Source organism: Schistocerca americana, chromosome 6 (assembly GCF_021461395.2).
Source record: "Schistocerca americana isolate TAMUIC-IGC-003095 chromosome 6, iqSchAmer2.1, whole genome shotgun sequence".
Lineage (NCBI taxonomy): Eukaryota > Metazoa > Arthropoda > Insecta > Orthoptera > Acrididae > Schistocerca > Schistocerca americana.
The window spans coordinates 319742159-319762414 of NC_060124.1; the positions used below are offsets into that span (position 1 = coordinate 319742159).

Sequence of the window (20256 nt, forward strand, 5' to 3'; positions counted from 1 at the left end):
CCCCAAACCACCTTCCCTACCCTCTGGCTCCTACCCTTGTATCCACCCCTGGTATAAAACCTGTCCCATGCACCCTCCCACCATCATCTACTCCAGTCCTGTAACCCGGAAGGTGTAAACGATCAAAGGCAGACCCACAGGTGAAAGCACCCACGTGATTTACCAACTGACCTGCCTACACTTTGAAGCCTTCTATGTGGGAATGGCCAGCAAAAAACTGACCATTCACTTCAACGGACACAGGCAGACAGTGTTTCTTGGTAATGAGGATCATCCTGTGGCTAAACATGCCTTGATGCACATCCAGCACATATAGGCACAGTGTTACACCATTCGGGTTATCTGGATACTTCCCACTGACACCAACTTATCAGAACTCCGGAGATGGGTACTTGCTCTTCAATATATCCTCTCTTCCCGTCACCCACCAGCCCTCAACCTCCGCTAATTTCAAGTTGCCGCCCCTCGTACATCACTTGTTACTCAACAACGTCTTTGCCTCTGTACTTCCACCTTGACTGACATCTCTGCCCAAACTCTTTGCCTTTACATATGTCTGCTTGTGTCTGTATATGTGCTGATGCATATGTGTGTGTGTGCGAGTGTGTACCTGTCCCTTTTGGCCCCTAAGGTAAGTCTTTCCACTCCTGTGATTGGATTGACTCTTTACCCTCTCCCTTAAAACCCACATCCTTTCGTCTTTCCCTCTCCTTCCCTCTTTCATGATGAAGCAACCGTGGGTTGCAAAAGCTTGAAATTTGTGTGTGTGTGTGTTTGCGTGTTTTTTATTGTGTCTATCTACCAGAGCTTTCTCATTTGGTAAGTCACAGCATCTTTTTTTAATATATTTTTCCCATGTGGAATGTTTCTTGCTACACACACACACACTAGCTGACCCAACAGATGTTGACCTGCATAATATTTCAAGCGATTAGGATATTACACAAAAAATGAAATGAAAGACAAATAATATACTAATTTCCCTGTTCTTTATTTTGAAATAACATCAATTTTTCTAAAAATAATTCATTATAATCAATAATGTTTGTTTAATTTTATCTTAATGTGAGCTGATGAACAATATTTTTAGTTAATTCCTGAGGAGTATAAATGAATGAACTTGACGGTTTTCCAATGCGAGAATACGCCACTTATAATTGGCCATGTGAAAAGACCGGATTTTTTAGATCCAACCCACAAATCGACATTGTTTGACCTTGTGACTTATTAATAGTCATGGCAAACGCCAAGAAAATTGGAAATTGCAGATATCTGAATGGAATGGGTGAGTCTGAAGGGATCATTGGGATACGTGGCAGGAGAATAACTTCACCTTCAAATTTGCTGTTCAAAATTGTGGCTTCAAGAACATTGCCCATAATTTTTTTTATGACTAATCTTGTACCATTAAATTCTGAATCAAAATGATAGGTGAGTCAATTTTTAATTGCAAGTTATGTGGTGGCATTCCTGGTAAATCCAGCAAATTCAAAAATTCAACTGGATAGTTGACCGCTTTGTCAGGATCGGTAACAGTGTCAATCAATTTGAATAATATCTCATTGCTGGTCAATGACTGTTGTATTTTGAAGTTAATAGCATCATCATGGATATTTTTTGTGGCTAAAGTAGCTCGTTCATGAAGCCAAACATGATTAATATAATTAGCTTATAAATCTGGAAATATACTTTCAGTCAAAGCATATTTCGTATTTAACATGTTGCAGAAATTGTCTGGCAATTTGATGCATTGTGTGTCTCCATGCAATGGTATTGTTCCATTTCCAATGTTGAGCAATTGCTCAGAGAATGATATTGCCAATGGATCGTTTTGCCGTTGAACATGTATATTTGTGTTAAGACGTAATGTACTGATATTTTGCCATAGATAAGTTTGTTTTATACATGTGTTGATTTCATCCAGATATGTAGTGTGTGGAATGACTGGCAATGTCTGTCTAAAATCACCAGACAGCAGCAGTAAGGCACCACCGAAAAGCCTGGAGTTATTATAGAGATCATCCATCATATTATCAAGAGTTTCAAGTGAATGCTTGTGGGCCATAGTGCATTAATCCCAGATAATAATTTTGCATTTTTGGAAAACTTTAGCCATGCCGGAAAGCTTTTTTATGTTGCACACTGCATCTGGATTTGTGTGAATGTTCAATGGCAACTTAAGTGCTGAGTGTGCAGTCCATCTGCCATGAAGCAAAGTGGCTGCAATACCTGATGAAGCAACTGCTAACGCAATATGATTTTGTGATCAAATGCATGCAAGTATTAGTGAGTTGAGAAACTTTTTTCCAGTGCCACCTGGTGCGTCCAAAATAAGAATCCACCTTGTTCTGCTGCAACTGACAAATTAATTCGATTGTATATATTATTTTATTCATCAGTGAGTAGTTGCTCATTATTTCCAATGAAAGTAGTAAAAGAGGCCGTATTGAACTGTTGTTCATGCTGAATCTCACTGTCGATGATGTCTGTTACTGGGCAGTTAGGTGAGAGCATACCAAAATGAATGAGTGGCTTATTCGTAATCAGAATGCAAATATTTTCAGTCTTTATTAGCATCTTGTTATATATATCTGGTGAAAAATCGATATTGAAATCTTGATCAATGATCCGATTGCAATGCAGAATGTCGTTGCCCCTTGGAATCTTTATATTTGTCCCAGAGGACAGAAGCTTGAGATGAAAAACATGTCATCAATAATATGGCAAATAATTGGTGAACTTGTTGAGGAGAGGAACTCAATGCTTCATCTGCAAGTGTAATATCCCAATGGTTGTCATCTTCCAGCAAATGTAATTCATGACATGCATCAGGATGTGTGTCATACAAAATGCCATTGACTGTTCCCAAGTATTGGAAGGACGTTGGTCCAGGAACATTAACCAACAACAAAGGTGAGAAGAAATGTTCACATTGTTTTGGATGGACTGTGTATAATTGGCCTAATGTATTTCCAATAAATATGACATTGTATCCTTCAACCAGAACACCTCGCTTTTGTGGTTCCCACTTTTTTGACTGTTTGTTCCATGTGAAATATCATGGCACATCAGTATACATTAATGTATTTGCCAATTGACCGGGAATACCTGGTCAGTTGCATAGTTCGAAAAACTCAGTTAATGTTGTTTTTGGGGCAATTGATGCAGGTTGTAGAGCGGTCTCTTCCGTGAATTAAACACACTGTCCATTTTCAAGGTGGATGGCCAAATGTATAACAGCAGGGTCTCTTTCGTGTATTGGAAATCCCAAAGTACACCAAACTGCTTCATTGCTGCTGATGTATCAGCCCATTTGATACTGTGTTATTTCATCATTTTCATTAACGTTGTGAACAGCAAATACAGCAATATCACTGCCCTTCTGGATGTATTTGCATATATATTTTATGGACTTCACCGAACTGCAGAGCTCAATGTTTATGAGTGCTTTGTAGATTTTACACAGCAATGGTGAATACCGAACCACCCAGTGATTGTCAATGGCAACTGTTGTACCGTTTGATGTGCATAATTGATGTGATTGACCACTGTGGTCAGTGTCTCTATGGCAATACAATGGATAACCATCGATATTAGTGACTGTATACTTTATAAAATTTTTTGGAAAACATTTCATACATTTTACATTGTCCATGCACGGTACCGTAATGTTTATAGCACCCCATGGACCATGGATCATGTTAGCGGTAACAATCTCATACAATTCTTGATCGATATCCCGATCCAGAATTTCTGCTGAGATAATTTTATCAATTTCTGCAGACTGTATTTTGTCGACCAACCAAATCAAAATATGTGGGTGTGCCAAACCTTAATTTTTCCATTCAACAGAAAACAGCCAACAACATGTTTTACCAGATACAGAGGAATGTATAATCAAGTTCATCAATGATTTTAACTTTTGTCTAAAGACACATGCATTGAAATCATGCCAATCTATTGCAGTTTGACCTGGCAATAACGCAATTTTAATTTCTTCCCTATTTCTGATTACACGTAAATGCAATGAACAAATCTGGTCATCCCAACAATAGCATCGTGTAAATGAATGTATTCCTCAGCTCGAAGTTTCGCCTGATTATCCCCTATGTATCATAATCGCTCGCTTTCAATTTTTGCATACATATCAACGATATATTAATGAAACAGCTGGTGGCATTGGAGAATATTATTGTCTTCATTGGCACGAATCATCAACTGATATGAATAGAAGTTCATCATGCTCACTTTCTTGCTGGTTTCTGCACCTGCAAAGTAAAAATATAATTAAGACAAAAAGAAATTAATCATGCATAAAAATAAAATATTAAGTAATGACATGTATAGATTGTACCTGTTGCTGAATTTCTTTGTTTGATATTTAAATGATACTCATCTTCTCCTTCCCCAAAATACCAATGGATATTGCAAAGCATTGTAAGAGCAATGACTGTCTTCAATCGTATGCACTGTGTTATCTCTGCTTTGGATTCATATATCTCGACGTTCAAATGAGTCGCCAACCATAACAACAGCAACTTCATTAATGGTCAGTGCATTATATCAGCCAGTGTGCTGTCCAGATGGTACTTTGTTTGCTTTGATGACGCTCATATAGTTGTTGTTTTGCAGTCTGTTTGAAACAGTATTGAACAGCTGGACCAACTGGTAGTTATACTGTAAAAATTGTTCTAAAATACCCACAATATCTCGTTGCTTCACCTGCTCGACATGTTTGTTATGGCAGCATGCATTTATTTGCTGCTCCTCATCACCCATGAAGTAGATTTGAAGAAATTTTGAATCGGTATCAGGCATCGGCATTAAAGAACCAATTTGATGATTAACTTATATCTGAATATAATATGCTCAATATCACACACAAAAATGCAATGCCACCTACCATGCTGATTTAAGAATGTAAATTTTCCAGGCCCCCACTTGAATGCATACACAAAAATTCATTCAAGTCGATCCAGCCGTTTGGTTGCAGTACAGATAAATGACCTAGATACCAACTGCAGCACCATCTGCCAGGCTGATTTGTGAATCCAAACCATCCAGGGCACCACCCAAACGAATACAAAAAAATCATTCAGCTGTTAAGGAGGAGTTCAGTGACATACACATGTACAGTAGAATTATATATATAAAGATCAGTGTACAGCTTGTCCATGTTCTCAGAATGGTCAGTCCTTCTAATAAGAAATTTACTAAGAAGATATCTATAGTCCAAAACAATTCTCGCTCCACCACTTCTCTCACATATCACAGTTAAAGGATTATTGTAAACACTCCTACTTCTCTCATTTATACCCCATGTTTCATTTCTAACTTTCTTTCTCAACGTATTTCCTTGTTGAAGATGGTAATTATATGGTGTGAGAAGGAAAGGTTGATGATCTCTAACGTAAAGCATGCACTGATAGCCTCTCACTTTCCCTGGTCTTCCACTGAACACATTTCTCAACTCCTATAACAAATTCCTAAGCTGTTCCTATTGTTGGTCATTAACAGTTATAGCTTCCCTTGCATTCGAATCTACTACACTTTCAAAATCCTGATCCTCAGTTTCATCAAAATTTATATCATCATCAAATACCTCATATTCACATTGGTTCACAATGTTTTGCAAATAGTTACAACTTTTCCCACAGCTTAAAAAAAAAAGAAATTAGTTTTCACATAAGTATTACTTTTAGGTTCAAAATAGACAATTTTTTTAACATTCCATACAAAACAAGTCTCAACTTTCACTATCCAATCCATATGAAGAATTATATTTTCTTCCAGACTAGGGATCACTAAGCATCCATATTCAAAGTTTTTGCGTTCCATACTAAAAGCTAAAGTACCTGAGATTTTGTCAATTTGCTTTGCTTGCCTGTAGCTTCTTGTATCTTTACACCTACAATGGGCATTTCCACAAAATTCTTACTATACTTGAACTTGTCTCTAAATTGTTCAGATATACCACAAATTTGGCTACCTGTACCAATCAAAACAGTTACCCTCCCATTGATCAATTTGAATTTTAATGTAACGGGACCCAAAATCTGCAACACCTTCTCTGTTGTCAGTCACTTCATGCAAAAGAACACTTTCAATGTCATCAATACTAGATGCATACTGTCTTACAAGATTTTATCAACTTCACTGGTATCATAACATTACTTTGGTTACTCATGTTGCCAGCTAAAGATTGAAACAACTAACATCACTAGTTACTGAAGGAACACAAAACACATTACTGTCAAAATTACACTTAATGCTTAGATCTTCTTTCACTTCATTCCACCAATTGGGATACAGATTCTCAGTAACCACAGCTAACCTATTCCAGAATGCACATTTATATATGTTATCATCCATCCAGTCACAAACAAACTTCAAAAAGTTTTCACCTTTATTCTCTAGGCTCACAGATAACTCACCTTTATTGTTTAGATCATTACTGTGCATTACATTAATGAAAAACTGTTTCAACTGGACTGGTATTCCATGACTCTCACTTACAATATCACATATATTACTTACCTTACTGCTATTGTCAGCATCATTCACAAATAACTCTGAAAATTCATTATTCTTAAACTTCACAAATACCTGATACTCATCATAATCATCATATTCCTCCAAAATTACCTCATCAACAACATTACTAACAATACAAGTCTCATCTTCATCAAAGTCAGTTGCCTCATCTACATTCATTTGCAATAAGCCACAAGTCTCAGACTCACCAACTTCAGTTACTTCACACTTCTCATTCACATCTACATCAAAAATATTACCTATTTGGGATCCAGTACAGTCATCACCTGATTTAAATACATCAATAACATTGTTTTCCAACCAAGAGAAGAAATCATTAGTATGTACTACATCAGAATTCTCTACTCTCACATTGTGGTTTGTGATTAGCACTTACATCACCATAATTAAACATAGTATCCCAAAACTTTTGATCAAACCATAAATGGGAAATCTGATATTCCTTCTGTTCAGCTTCAGATACATGTGCCATATTATTGACACTATTATTATTGCCTAATTGCAAGTGTAACTTCGAGGACCTGTGCTTGTTGTGTTTCCTTGCCTCAAAACTGTGGACCGTCATGGAGGTGAACTGTCATTTGCCAAATAGTTACCTCTGTGATTGTTTCTTCAATTAAAATGCCCATGGTTATCACCACTATTCCTATTCTAATGATAATTTCTCTCTCTATTGACACTTTAATCCTGATAGAAGTTACCATATATCTATGTTTCTGTAATTATTCCCATTGTGATTTCTATCACTTTGATTATTATGGTACATACTTCTTTCTACTGCCCTATCAAGCCTGTCAACATACCATAAAAATTGTTCCATAGAATTGTTAAATCCATAAATTAAATCCGACTGCAACTACTCTGGTAATCTTCTGTTAAGTGCTCAATCAATGTCATTATGTCAAATTGTTTATCAAGGTGTGTTAATTTTTTAAGTTGGTTCTTTCAAAACTCTTTCAAAGTACCATCTCTATGCCTATAATTAGGACCATTCAAAAATTCACTTTTAATTCTCCCCTCTTCAGTTTCTGACCAAAATTTATTTAAAAAACTTCTCAAAACTCTGATATGTTTAGAACTGAATTAAATTTAAATTTACCCATGATAGGGCCTCATCTTTAAGACATCTTTCAACAAATTTAATATTTTGATTGTCATTAATGCTTGACACAAAACTATCTCTACAATGGTGCAGAAAATCCACTGGATGTAAATTGTCTGATCGAAAACTTTTGATACGTGTGTTGGACCATGCAGTACCATTGTTTGCACACAGTCATTGGTTCACATGAATTTCTAGAAGTGCTGATGTTTCCTGATCTAAAACAGTTACATTAGTTTGCATATTGTTTTTTGGTTTAAACTGCTGATGTTTTGAACCATTTTTTCCTCTATGGCCTTCTGTTCAACTGACACCATCAACATTCTTAAATTGTCTTGCTGATTCAACTACTAGCTCATTTTCCAAAACAATATTTTTTTTCTAAAACATCAACTTTTTCATTCAGACTTTTTAAACTATCTGCCAACCCATTTTTTAGCTCTGAAGCTTGATTAGTAAGTTGGTCCATTTGATCTTGTATCCTGTCCATTTTAATATTTTTTCAGTTTTCAAGTCATTTGATTTTCCTTGTAGTAAAGTAAATTTACTATCATTATCTGTTCTCATTTCAGTTAGTTGACCATTAACTGCACTCAATTTGCTATTAGTATCTGTCTTCATTTCTTCTAGTTTTGCCAAAATTAAGCGTAAAATATCAGTTTTTACTGTTTCTTTTCTGACTGCAATTTCACTTGGCTCAGACATGTCCTGACTGGATCCTACAGCTTTCACTTCATTTGTTAACAAGCACACAATTCCACAAATAAATTAACTTCACAAATACTTTGTACTTATTTTTTCTTTTCAGTGTCTCTGATTATAGCTTTAAAGTCCTCTTTTATTCGATCCTGTCTGACATTATTGGTAGTACATCATCACAGTTGATATGATTTGTTTTGTTGGGCAGAATTAGTCTCCGTTCTTTGTGTCATCAGAAATTCATTCACACATAAATTGTAAATGCAAGAAAGTACTTTCCTTTCCACAAAAGACAGAGCTTCATTATTATTCAGTTGATTCCAGACAACCGCACCACTTGTAATCTACCCCTCCCTCCTTTGTTGTCACAGCTGTCTTTATGGTTCACTCTTTTAATAAGTTTTGAGAGAAGTAAGATTTATAATAAATTTTTTACTTATGTTCTTTTCCCATTGTTGGCTCCAGTTCTTCATGTCTATGGGTATGATTGTTGACCATGAAATTTTCATATTTTACATTCTCAGGATTCCAATTAATGTAAATAATTCTGAAGAAAGCCTGCACAGATTTTTTTTATTTTCATGATAATTTATTTGTTTCACATTTTATTATATCACTCTGTCTTTTGAATTTGCACATTGACAAAACTGAAATTATGTTGTCCATCCAAAATACAAAAACAAGTCCGATCACATCAGAGGCATTCAGTCTGTGGTAATAACAGTATTACAAATGGCTTACAATCTTTCTTGACAAATGAATGTACGGTAGCTTATGTTATTATTTTATAAATAAATAACCATAATAAATAGCATGAAATTGTGTAAGTATAATAGAAATTTTATGTATGGCAAATATTTTGGAATATCAAATGTTTCAAAAAAGATATAAGTTTAACTGTACATATGGTGCTGGTACATATCAATAGTAACAAAGAAAATAAAGTAATTTCTTTTTATAGATTTTAGCTTGAAATATAATGCATTGTATACAAAATCATATGAATTTTCTTTAGAAAAACAGCTGAGATAATACTGACTTGTTCAAAATTCGAGAAATTAGTTCTGGTATTGACTACTTCTGTTGAGGATGAGTAATGCTAGAGAAGGATGTGCCATACACATTGGAAAGGTACAGTTGTATTTGACTCTGTAAACCATGCCTTACTGCTTTTCAAACTCAGCATGTATGGAATAAGTGACATTGCTTTGAAATGGTTTGAATCACATCTCATGGAGAGGAACCAAATAGTAATAATCACATCAAATAGTGTAGATTACTTCTCAGAGAGGAAAACTGTGTCATAAGATGTTACTCAAGGCTCAGTCCTTGGACCAATTTTATTCCTATTGTACGTAAATGACTTGCCTTTCAATATAAATATTCATCTAACCTTGTTTGCGTATAGTACTTTCTGCCTAATTGAAAATGAAAATTCTGGCAATATGCCACAAAGTGTCATGAATACATTATGTAACTTGGAAACATTGTTAAGTCTGAATGGCTTAAAGCTAAACATTTCCAAAACCCACATGATGAGTTATAAAACCAAACAGTGAAAAACTGGAGAAATCTGTGTTACTCACAATAACAAAAAATGGAGAAACTTGACTCAGTCACATTTCAAGGGATAAATTTATACAGAAATTGAAGTATGAATTCACATGTAGAATATTTAGCGAATAAATTAAGCAGCCTTGCATTTGCCATGTAAGTTTTAGACAGTGTCACTCATGTGGACACTAGGAAAATAGCATACTCTAGCTATCTTGAATCTGTTATTAGATATGGCTTTTTTTTTTTTTTTTTTTTTTTTTTGGGCGGGGGGGGGGGGGGGGGGGGGTGTCGAGACTTGGGAAACATTCATTGCATGAAAGAATCATTTGTAACTTGAGCACTGCACAGCCAAGGGCATCATGTTGACCATTATTAGAGACCTGAAAATATTAACTGTCCCCTCATTATACATCTTTGAGATAATTATTTTCCTATGCAGTAGAAACTTTATGCTCACCTCACATCATTTAAAACTGTATGCTCAGACTCCTCATTATAAAGCCATGAAAATACACAGCATGTTAAAAGTTTGTGACATAATGCATATGAAGCTAAATATTTTAAAAAGCAAATTACATGATTTTTTAAATGAAAGATGTTACCACTAAGTGGAAGATTGACAAAGGATGAAGTGATACCTTGAGCTGGATCCCTAAAGTGGAATTATAATTTATCCTAGTTATGGTGGATGCAAATATTGTAACTTTGACAAATTTTAAATATGTAGGTTCTTCACCAAGGAATACTGTAAGTGTGATAAAATTTAAAACAACTGAATCGTAACTTTGAGCTGTCCCTTGTACATTAGACTTATGTTCTGAAATTTTGTACATTATGAGATGAATAAAACAAATTTCACATTTCCCCTTTGTCACATGCATGGAAAAATATGGAGACAATTTATTACAATTTTGTTTGAAGTTTATCTTTAACAATCATGACGTATGGGGCAATTTATTATAATTTCATTTGATGCATGTCAACAACAATTGTGATGTATGGGGCAATTCCTTACAATTCTGTTTGATTCTCAAATGTAACTAAATATAAATTAATAATCTATGGGGGCATTTGCTATAATTTATCATACCAACCTGGTCCATGTCTTGTGTACTTTTTAATTATTTAATTTCCTTGTGAAGACAACATAAAATATTAATAAAAGGAGACAAACAGACAAAATGCTAAAAGAAACAAAAAGCTAAGTAGCAAAATGAGTAATAGCTGTTTCTTTGGTGAGAAATACCACTAATAACTACAAAATTAATGTCATGATGCTGCAGCAATTATGACAAAAAATGAAAACTGATTCTATTGGTCATAGTAAGTATAGTTACACACAACTCTGAAGTTTAGTTAGCTAATAAAACATCATTTTGTATAAAATTAATTGAGTAGATACTTCAGTGTAAATCAGTTTTCAGACAAATTTCATTGATATGTGAAAAGAACATAAAATACAATGATTATATCATTTCTTACAATCACTTAATGAAACTATTAACAATATTTCATATTACTTGTAATTTCTGACATTAGTACAGTTGTGGCTAACGCTGGATACAAAAAACTCCACCTGGTTATCAGAAAAGTAGCACAGTTTGTCTGAAAAAGCTATTCAAGAAGCACACACTATACCTTTCATCATCCTATTTCTGACAAAACTGAATTCCAACAATAAACCCAAAAACATGATGATCACATTTCAACCTAATTAGAAGTATTAGATCTGGTCCTTCCAACTGTGGGAAAATGAATATGATTATTAACTTTCTCCTTCATAAAAGTTCTCTCAAATTTAATAATTTCGTGGATCTCACAGAAGCGTATAATACTGTCCATCATTGGTTACTCCATGCAAAACTATACAATATGATCAAGAATGCCCACCTCGTTAGACCACTCAGCACCCTCCTCAAAAACCGCAGGTTTTTTGTTGAATTTCAAGGACAATGCAGTCGCTGGAGAGTGCAGAAAAATTGTTTACCTCAGGGAAGCGTCTTGGCTCCACTTCTCTTCAACATCTATACCAACGACCAGCTGTTGACCCCAGGCACAAGGAGATTCTTATATGCAGATGACCTAGCCCTTGCTATGCAGAGCTCATGCTTTGAAAGAGTGGAAAGAAACCTGACAACAGCACTTAGAATACTGTCAAGCTACTACAATCGGAACCAACTCAGACCAAACCATTCGAAGACACAAGTGTGTGTGTGTTTCGTTTAAGGAACAGGGAAGCTAATCGTGAGCTACATATTGCATGGTCAGGCATCCAACTCCAGCATCATCATGCACCTAAATACTTGGGAGTCACTCTTGATAGAGCTCTGACATTCAAAACTCACTGCAAGAACACCAAAATGAAAATCTCCACTTGAAACAACCTAATTCGCAAACTAGCGGGGACACAGTGGGGATCACATCCACAAACTATTCACTGTTTTGCAATGGCACTGTGCTTTTTTACTGCTGAATATGCTTCTCCAGTCTGGTACAGGTCATCTCATGCCAAAGAAGTAGACATTGCTCTCAATGAAACCTGCAGGTTGATCACAGGTTGCTTAAGACCTACCCCAACTCATAAGCTCTACTGCCTGGCTAGAATAGTGCCACCATGGATATGCAGAACAGTGGCTGCCAACAAGGAGAGACTGAACGTGGAACAGGACAGTGCCCATCCACTGCATGGACATAATCCACCACAGCAATGGCTGAGATCGCGAAAGAGCTTCCTGAGAACATCAGAGAAGCTCACCATTTCCCCAGAGAAGGCAAGGCTGGAGCTATAGAAGAAGTCGACGCCTCACCTGCAGACGCCAGAAGCTGAAGAACTACCACCTGGACAAAATGAGAGCTGGCTGGTGTGGAAATCTTTAAACAGATTACGATCAGGAGTTGGTCGATCCAGAGACAACCTGTGGAGATGGGGCTTCATAACAGAAGATACGTCCTGAGATTGTGGACAAGAACAAACCACAAACCACATGCTCCAGTGCCTTTTGTGCCCTACATCCTGCACGAAGATTGATCTCCTGTAAGCTGCTCCAAGCACCTTGGAGGTTGCAAAGTACTGGGCACATGTAATATAAATACAATTTGTGTGTGTGTATATATAAAAACAAAGATGAGGTGACTTACCGAACGAAAGCGCTGGCAGGTTGATAGACACACAATATATAATTTTTCCCATGTGGAATGTTTCCCTCTATTTTTTTATATATATATATATATATATATATATATATATATATATATATATATATATATATATATATATATATATATATGGTTATAATAGAGGGAAACATTCCACGTAGGAAAAATATATCCCTACATAGTGAATATATATAATATATATATACATCTTGGCACAGTGTTACACCGTCCGGGTTTTATATATATATATACCTAAAAACAAAGATGATGTGACTTACCAAACAAAAGCGCTGGCACGTCGATAGACACACAAACAAACACAAACACACACACAAAATTCAAGCTTTCACAACAAACTGTTGCCTCATCAGGAAAGAGGGAAAGAGAGGGAAGGACGAAATGATGTGGGTTTTAAGGGAGAGGGTAAGGAGTCATTCCAATCCCGGGAGTGGAAAGACTTACCTTAGGGGGAAAAAAGGACAGGTACACACTCGCACACACACTCATATCCATCCGCACATACACAGACACAAGCAGACATTTGTAAAGGCAAAGAGTTTGGGCAGAGATGTCAGTCGAGGTGGAAGTGCAGAGGCAAAGATGTTGTTGAATGACAGGTGAGGTATGAGTGGCGGCAACTTGAAATTAGCAGAGATTGAGGCCTGGTGGATAACGGGAAGAGAGGATATATTGAAGAGCAAGTTCCCATCTCCGGAGTTCGGATAGGTTGGTGTTAGTGGGAAGTATCCAGATAACCCGGACGGTGTAACACTGTGCCAAGTTGTGCTGGCCGTGCACCAAGGCATGTTTAGCCACAGGGTGATCCTCATTACCAACAAACACTGTCTGCCTGTGTCCATTCATGCGAATGGACAGTTTGTTGATGGTCATTCCCACATTCCCACATTCCCGCATTCTATGTGGGAATGACCAGCAACAAACTGTCCATTCACATGAATGGACACAGGCAGACAGTGTTTGTTGGTAATGAGGATCACCCTGTGGCTAAACATGCCTTGGTGCACAGCCAGCACATCTTGGCACAGTGTTACACCGTCCGGGTTATCTGGATACTTCCCACTAACACCAACCTATCCGAACTCCGGAGATGGGAACTTGCTCTTCAATATATCCTCTCTTCCCGTTATCCACCAGGCCTCAATCTCCGCTAATTTCAAGTTGCCGCCACTCATACCTCACCTGTCATTCAACAACATCTTTGCCTCTGCACTTCCACCACGACTGACATCTCTGCCCAAACTCTTTTTCTTTACAAATGTCTGCTTGTGTCTGTGTATGTGTGGATGGATATGAGTGTGTGTGTGAGTGTATACCTGTCCTTTTTTCCCCCTAAGGTAAGTCTTTCCACTCCCGGGATTGGAAAGACTCCTTACCCTCTCCCTTAAAACCCACATCCTTTCGTCTTTCCCTCTCCTTCCCTCTTTCCTGATGAGGCAACAGTTTGTTGCGAAAGCTTGAATTTTGTATGTATGTTTGTGTTTGTTTGTGTGTCTATCGACGTGCCAGCGCTTTCGTTTGGTAAGTCACATCATCTTTGTTTTTAGGTATATTTTTCCCATGTGGAATGTTTCCCTCTATTTTTATATATATATACATATGTATATATTTGTTGATGTGTATGGCTACTGTAAATTTGTATGTTTCTGATTCGAGAATAAAAAAGTCTTCCCACAAAAATATCACAAAATCTACTATCTGACATTCACTGCACAGTATTAACTGTGCCCTAAAGTGGACTATGTCTGTCAGTACAGACTTACCATTTTGTATCCACATGTCCACACTTCAGTATCTGATGTGGGCTGATGTGGGGCTTAGAGGAAAATAGACACGATGTGCCTTTCCTTTAAGGACCGCTTGAACACCAGAAAGAATGGAGAAACAGCAAGAAATGATGAGATAAATGTAGAGGAAATAGAACCAGATACAGTTGAAATAAATTTAGTGCCTCATACATTAAAGGACAACCGCACCCACACACACACACACACACACACACACACACACACACACAGATACAGCAGTATTCCAATTATAAAGGTGTGGTTCACATGGTTTATGGATTATTTGTATATAGTTTGGTAATTCTATAAAAAAGAAGCCTGAAGTATTGTTATGATTATAGTGAATATTTTTGTTTAGAATTATGTATGTGGCGTCTTTTACTGCAAGTAAATGATGCAAAGCCAATTACATACTCAAACATCTCTGAAATATTTTTCCACAGTTGCCCATTTCATCTTCAGGAAAATGCAGGGACATGTTTACAGCCAATTTCGAGTCAACAAATCACTTAGCGCTTTCCATTCAATAATTTCAAGACAACTGTTTCCAATGTTCCAATGTACAGATTGTTCATAATGAAATGCTCTCTCAAATGTGACATAGCACATTTTGTAAGTACATTAAACAGCAATATTTTTGTTAAAAACTTGTGCATTTTGGTTTATTTGCATTAGCCTTGTTTTTTTTTGTTATCCATACAGTCTTGGGCCCACATCAAATTGGATAATAGGGATCTCTCTCTCTCTCTCTCTCTCTCTCTCTCTCTCTCTCTCTCTCTCTGTGTGTGTGTGTGTGTGTGTGTGTGTGTGTGTGTGTGTGTGTGTGTGTGTGTGAGGGAGAGAGAGAGAGAGAGAGAGAGAGAGAGAGAGAGAGAGAGAGAGAGAGAGAGAGAGAGAGAGAGAAATAATTCAAAAGCAGCTGCTTCTACAGAGGGCAGCATTTTATAAATATTGGTCTCTGATGATTACTGATGTTGGAATTGAATTTTGACTTTCTTTTTGAATTTTGACTTTCTTTTTGAATTTTGACTTTCTTTCTTAAGGCTGAGGTTTGCATAAAATCTTGGAAGTTCATTTCCAAAATGAAAGATATTCATCTAGATGTGATATCAACCAAAAACACACTTCTTCCAATGAACACCATTCTGGTAACAGTCTCAGTTGCCAGATAAAACTATTACCTCTTTTTCAAGTGAAAAGAGGTCAAAGATTGATTCATTATCATGGGAAAGTAATTTTTGGTGATGAAACTTGAAAGCTTTTAAGACGTATAAAAGAGCAAATTCTTCAGGCAATACTGAAGGAAACCCTGAAAGACACTCATATGAAGTCTCAAATTAGGATATAAATTCTTATTATTACCACAGATCCATGCAAGCCTCTGTTCAAAGCCCTGGATTTCATTTCAGCCATATGGTCATAATAGTGAACTGCATTAATGCTGACATGGAGAAGGCTCTAGCTGCACATATCTGAAATGGCAGTGTAGATATCCTGGAGGGAGACAAATCCCTTCACAGTTCAGTGGACAAGTAGATTTCCATGTCAACAGAAAATGTCAAATGCCTAGTGTTGTACCAAATATTTAAGAGTTCATTTTTCCAAAATGCTGTTGGGCTGTTGGTGAGAAATTACACAAAAATTGGCAAGGAATAACTCCAAAACTGAGGAATATAGCATTGAAATTGACAAAAAAAAAAAAAAAAAAAAAAAAAAAAAAAAAAAAAAAAAAAAAAAAAAAAAAAAATCCAACTAAATGTTTCTTCAACATTTAATGGAATTCTTTTTTTCAAAGAGTATGTATACTTCACAGTTTCCACAAAGTAAGCTTTTGCAAAATATGTCAGAAATTGGAGAGCTAACTTTGTCTTTAATTTTATTCAGTTTGTTGTTTTATCTCAATATTGGTGTCATCCTCCCATTATTGTTAATTCATTTACTTCTTCATGTTTTCTGTAACTCATGCTAAATACAAACTCATGTCAAAATAGAAACCAGAAAGCTTACCTGTTTGTGGGATCTGCAACACTATAGCAGCTGTATGGCTGTCCTGTTTCAAGCCTCCAAAGAACAAGCTCACCACAGTAAGAGAGTGTTGCCAAAGATTCTGGTTCACGGCACACCATGCATACTACATCATCAGTGTGTAAACTTTCCCAGTCCTTTCCTTTCATAGCTTTCCCCTTGTCATCAAACTCTACAATGTGCAAATTCCATCCGGTAGCCAATATCCGATTTTTAAGCCATACAAGGCTGGTTACCTCACTGAAAGATAATCATATATTTATGCTGTCAAGTCTCTTTTACTTTTTCTTACTTGGCTTTCCCTACAAATTACAATGTAAAACCTTTTCGACGAAAAGCAGTAAACATGTTAAGCAACTATAACTAGACTTGTTTGATAAACTGCTTATCAGGAAACAAACAAATTAGCTGTTATCAACATATTCACTTAACAGTGAAAACAGTTAAATGAGGAACACATGTTTTCTAAAAAGAGAAATTGATGTTCACAAGACAATTTACAGTATTTGTGGATCAAGTCTCCTGGTATGCAGTAGGTATCCAAATACTTGGGAAAACTTTGGGAACTGATTCCTCAGACCAAAAAGATAAAAAATGTCATGTGAGCATATCCACACCTAGATCTATATTCTGTGAATCATCTGAAATACATGGCAGAGGATACTTTTTACTGTATTACTTATTAACATTTCTTTCCATTTGTTTCATATTTTTAATGAGAAACAGAAACCAGAAAGCAAATCAAAGGTAAGTGCTAAAATGATACAGCCTTCCCCAAGACTCTCATGAAAAGACTGATACCACCTTTTTTTTGTATGCATCCAGGTGGCTGGCAGATGGGTCAGTGCTTCCTAGGGCCTTGTATGTGTGTCTTTATGTATATCATTCTGTCCAATTTGCTAAAACACTTGATATTCATTGTGAAAGCATATAGAATATCTGGAAGGACGTATATTATCATAATTGTCAGGGGATTGTTGACATTAACAAAATTATGTACAGGTGCTGAGTTAGGTGTTTAATCAAGAAAGTGAAGTGTTAAATATCTGGCAGCAAATATTAAGAGGCTGTGGAAATGTTGGCATAAGTGGCTGGCACCACTAATTACCTTAATTGCAGTAGACTGGTGGGTTGACACAGAGAACATAATTACCTTGAGAAACTGGAAGTTATTACCAAGCAATGTATTTTCATTTGTTATCTATTTTTATGTCTTCCTCTGTAATTAATATCCTTTGTAATTACATTTCTAATTAACTCTCCAATTTTTTACATCACACAACTTTCTGATTTTCAGAATTTGTGGCCTTATTTGTGCATTTTATGTATGTAATCGGATAAAGCATGAGATTTTTACTGTAATTGAATGTTAGTAACCAAATCCAAACTGTAATTAATTATGTAACTAAAATAATACAAGAGGCATTATTGTAATTAAAGTTCGGATTGAAGTTTTATGTTTAAAACTACAGATAATACTAAAAAATATATGTCATACTGTATTGTATTTTATACCTTATTCAGCTTTAACATGAGTTTCTTTATGTATAGTAAATTTTAACTGTAACATCAAAATTTTACAAAATTAATAATGGGTTATTTTGAAATTTATTGTTAAAATTCTATATAAAGTGATGCAGCAAGGCTACAAGTGAGTTGCTGAGTTGTTGTTTTGTCAGTCAGTCAAAGAAGTCTGTGAAGTATGTAGTCAGTGTTTTTGTTAACGTGGCGAGTATGCAGTTCAGCTGTCAATAAATTTTGTGAAGTTGGAAGCTTTTATATTCTTTCACCAAATGAACTCCAGGCAATAGAAAGTTAAGTTAAATGTAACTAGCTGAGCAGAACATTATAGTGCTCAACCAACCAACCCAGAAAAAATATTTACTTGCATGTCTGGATGAAGAGGTATTCTTGATGATAGACAGCTGACTGAAACTACTTCAAAATAGATTTGCTAAACGTGAATAAACTGGCTTCAGCTGTGCTATGTATTGGTGACCTATGATAATTTGTGCCAGACCAGGACTTGAACCCAGATTTCCCACTTATTGCAAGCAGTCGCCTTAACCATTACACAGAGTATAGCTGGGGGCACTTAGTGATGAATGTAGAAGACTATGGTGCAGGGAGGTAGACAGTGTGACTGGAAGTTTGGGTTTGTCTGGAAGGCATTTACAGGTAGCCTAATGGTTAAGGCAACTGCTCGAAGATTGAGTCCCAGCATGGCACAAATTTTCATATGTCACCATTAGGTTGCATCAGTGCCTGACACAGCTGAAGCCAAGTTCTTCACATTTTATTTCAATACAATTGAGGTCAGCTGTCTATCATCATGAATATCTGTTCACCCACACAGCATGTCGATGCTGTGACATGAGTTGAAGATGGGTTTGAGGTGCACGTACGTGCCCATAGTCCCAATGCCAATAATCAGTTCACAACAGTTCATGTTGACACATCTGTACTCACAAGCCCTCTTATCTGTTTATCTGTGCTATGGTAGTTGTATGAACTGCAACTGCTGCCCTTACGGTATGATGATCCTGATGAGCATCTATGCTGTGTGGATGTCCCAAAACTCACCTACAGATGTGAGAATATTCATGTGTTCAATCGACATGGCGCATTAAACTTGTGACCCCTTTTCAACTCCTCATTTGGCTGTGGGAGTCATGAGTTTGTCTGCATGGCATGGTTGCCTGCTTGCTTCACATGTTTGTGCTATATTGAGGCTTCTGGCTGTGAGCTTCCCTGTTAAAGTATAGCTACAGATGGCACTCTGGTAGCTGTGCCATTATGTTATCTGTTGGTAGATGATGTTGAAACCATTATCAGTACATCTACTATCATACAGGTGGCATATGTCATCATAAGATCAAAATCAATGTAGTCTTTCCAGGTGTTCTTTTTTTCCAGCAGTTAGTACATGCTGAGGCAGGGAGAACACAGTATCATTCTCACTGCTGTGGGAACACAGGGTATGGCTGCAACCATTTAGTGGTGAATGTAGGAGACCATGGTACAGAGAAGTACACAGCATGACATATATAAGATTGAATCAGTCAGCAAGGTTCCCATGCATAGCATAATGGTTAAGGTGACCACTCCTGATATACAATAAATCTAGGTTTGACTTTCGGTGCAGCACAAATTTTCATGTCACCAATACCATATACTACTGACTATAAGGCACACTTATTTCTTCAAAAAATTGCCTCCAAAATTCAGATGCATCTTATACTTGAAATTAATAAAAAAATGTCTAGTATTTTATTTAAAATTCCTGCCAGTCTTAAAAACAGCAATATATTGGATGCCGTGGGAAACCTTCTGAAATACTGCCAGGTGTTGTTCACA

General features: G+C 36.4%; 1 protein-coding gene across 1 annotated transcript in view; it reads right to left on the reverse strand.

Annotated features, from left to right (window-relative positions):
* Positions 1 to 20256, reverse strand: part of LOC124620111 (WD repeat-containing protein on Y chromosome) — a 480275-nt gene that overhangs the window by 201543 nt on the left and 258476 nt on the right. Inside the window, exons 10-11 of the mRNA XM_047146781.1 lie at positions 16882 to 17139; positions 4249 to 4268 (exon numbers count right to left, since the gene is read on the reverse strand). Of these exons, the coding sequence (XP_047002737.1) occupies positions 4249 to 4268; positions 16882 to 17139 (278 nt within the window). The remainder of the gene's footprint in view (positions 1 to 4248; positions 4269 to 16881; positions 17140 to 20256) is intronic.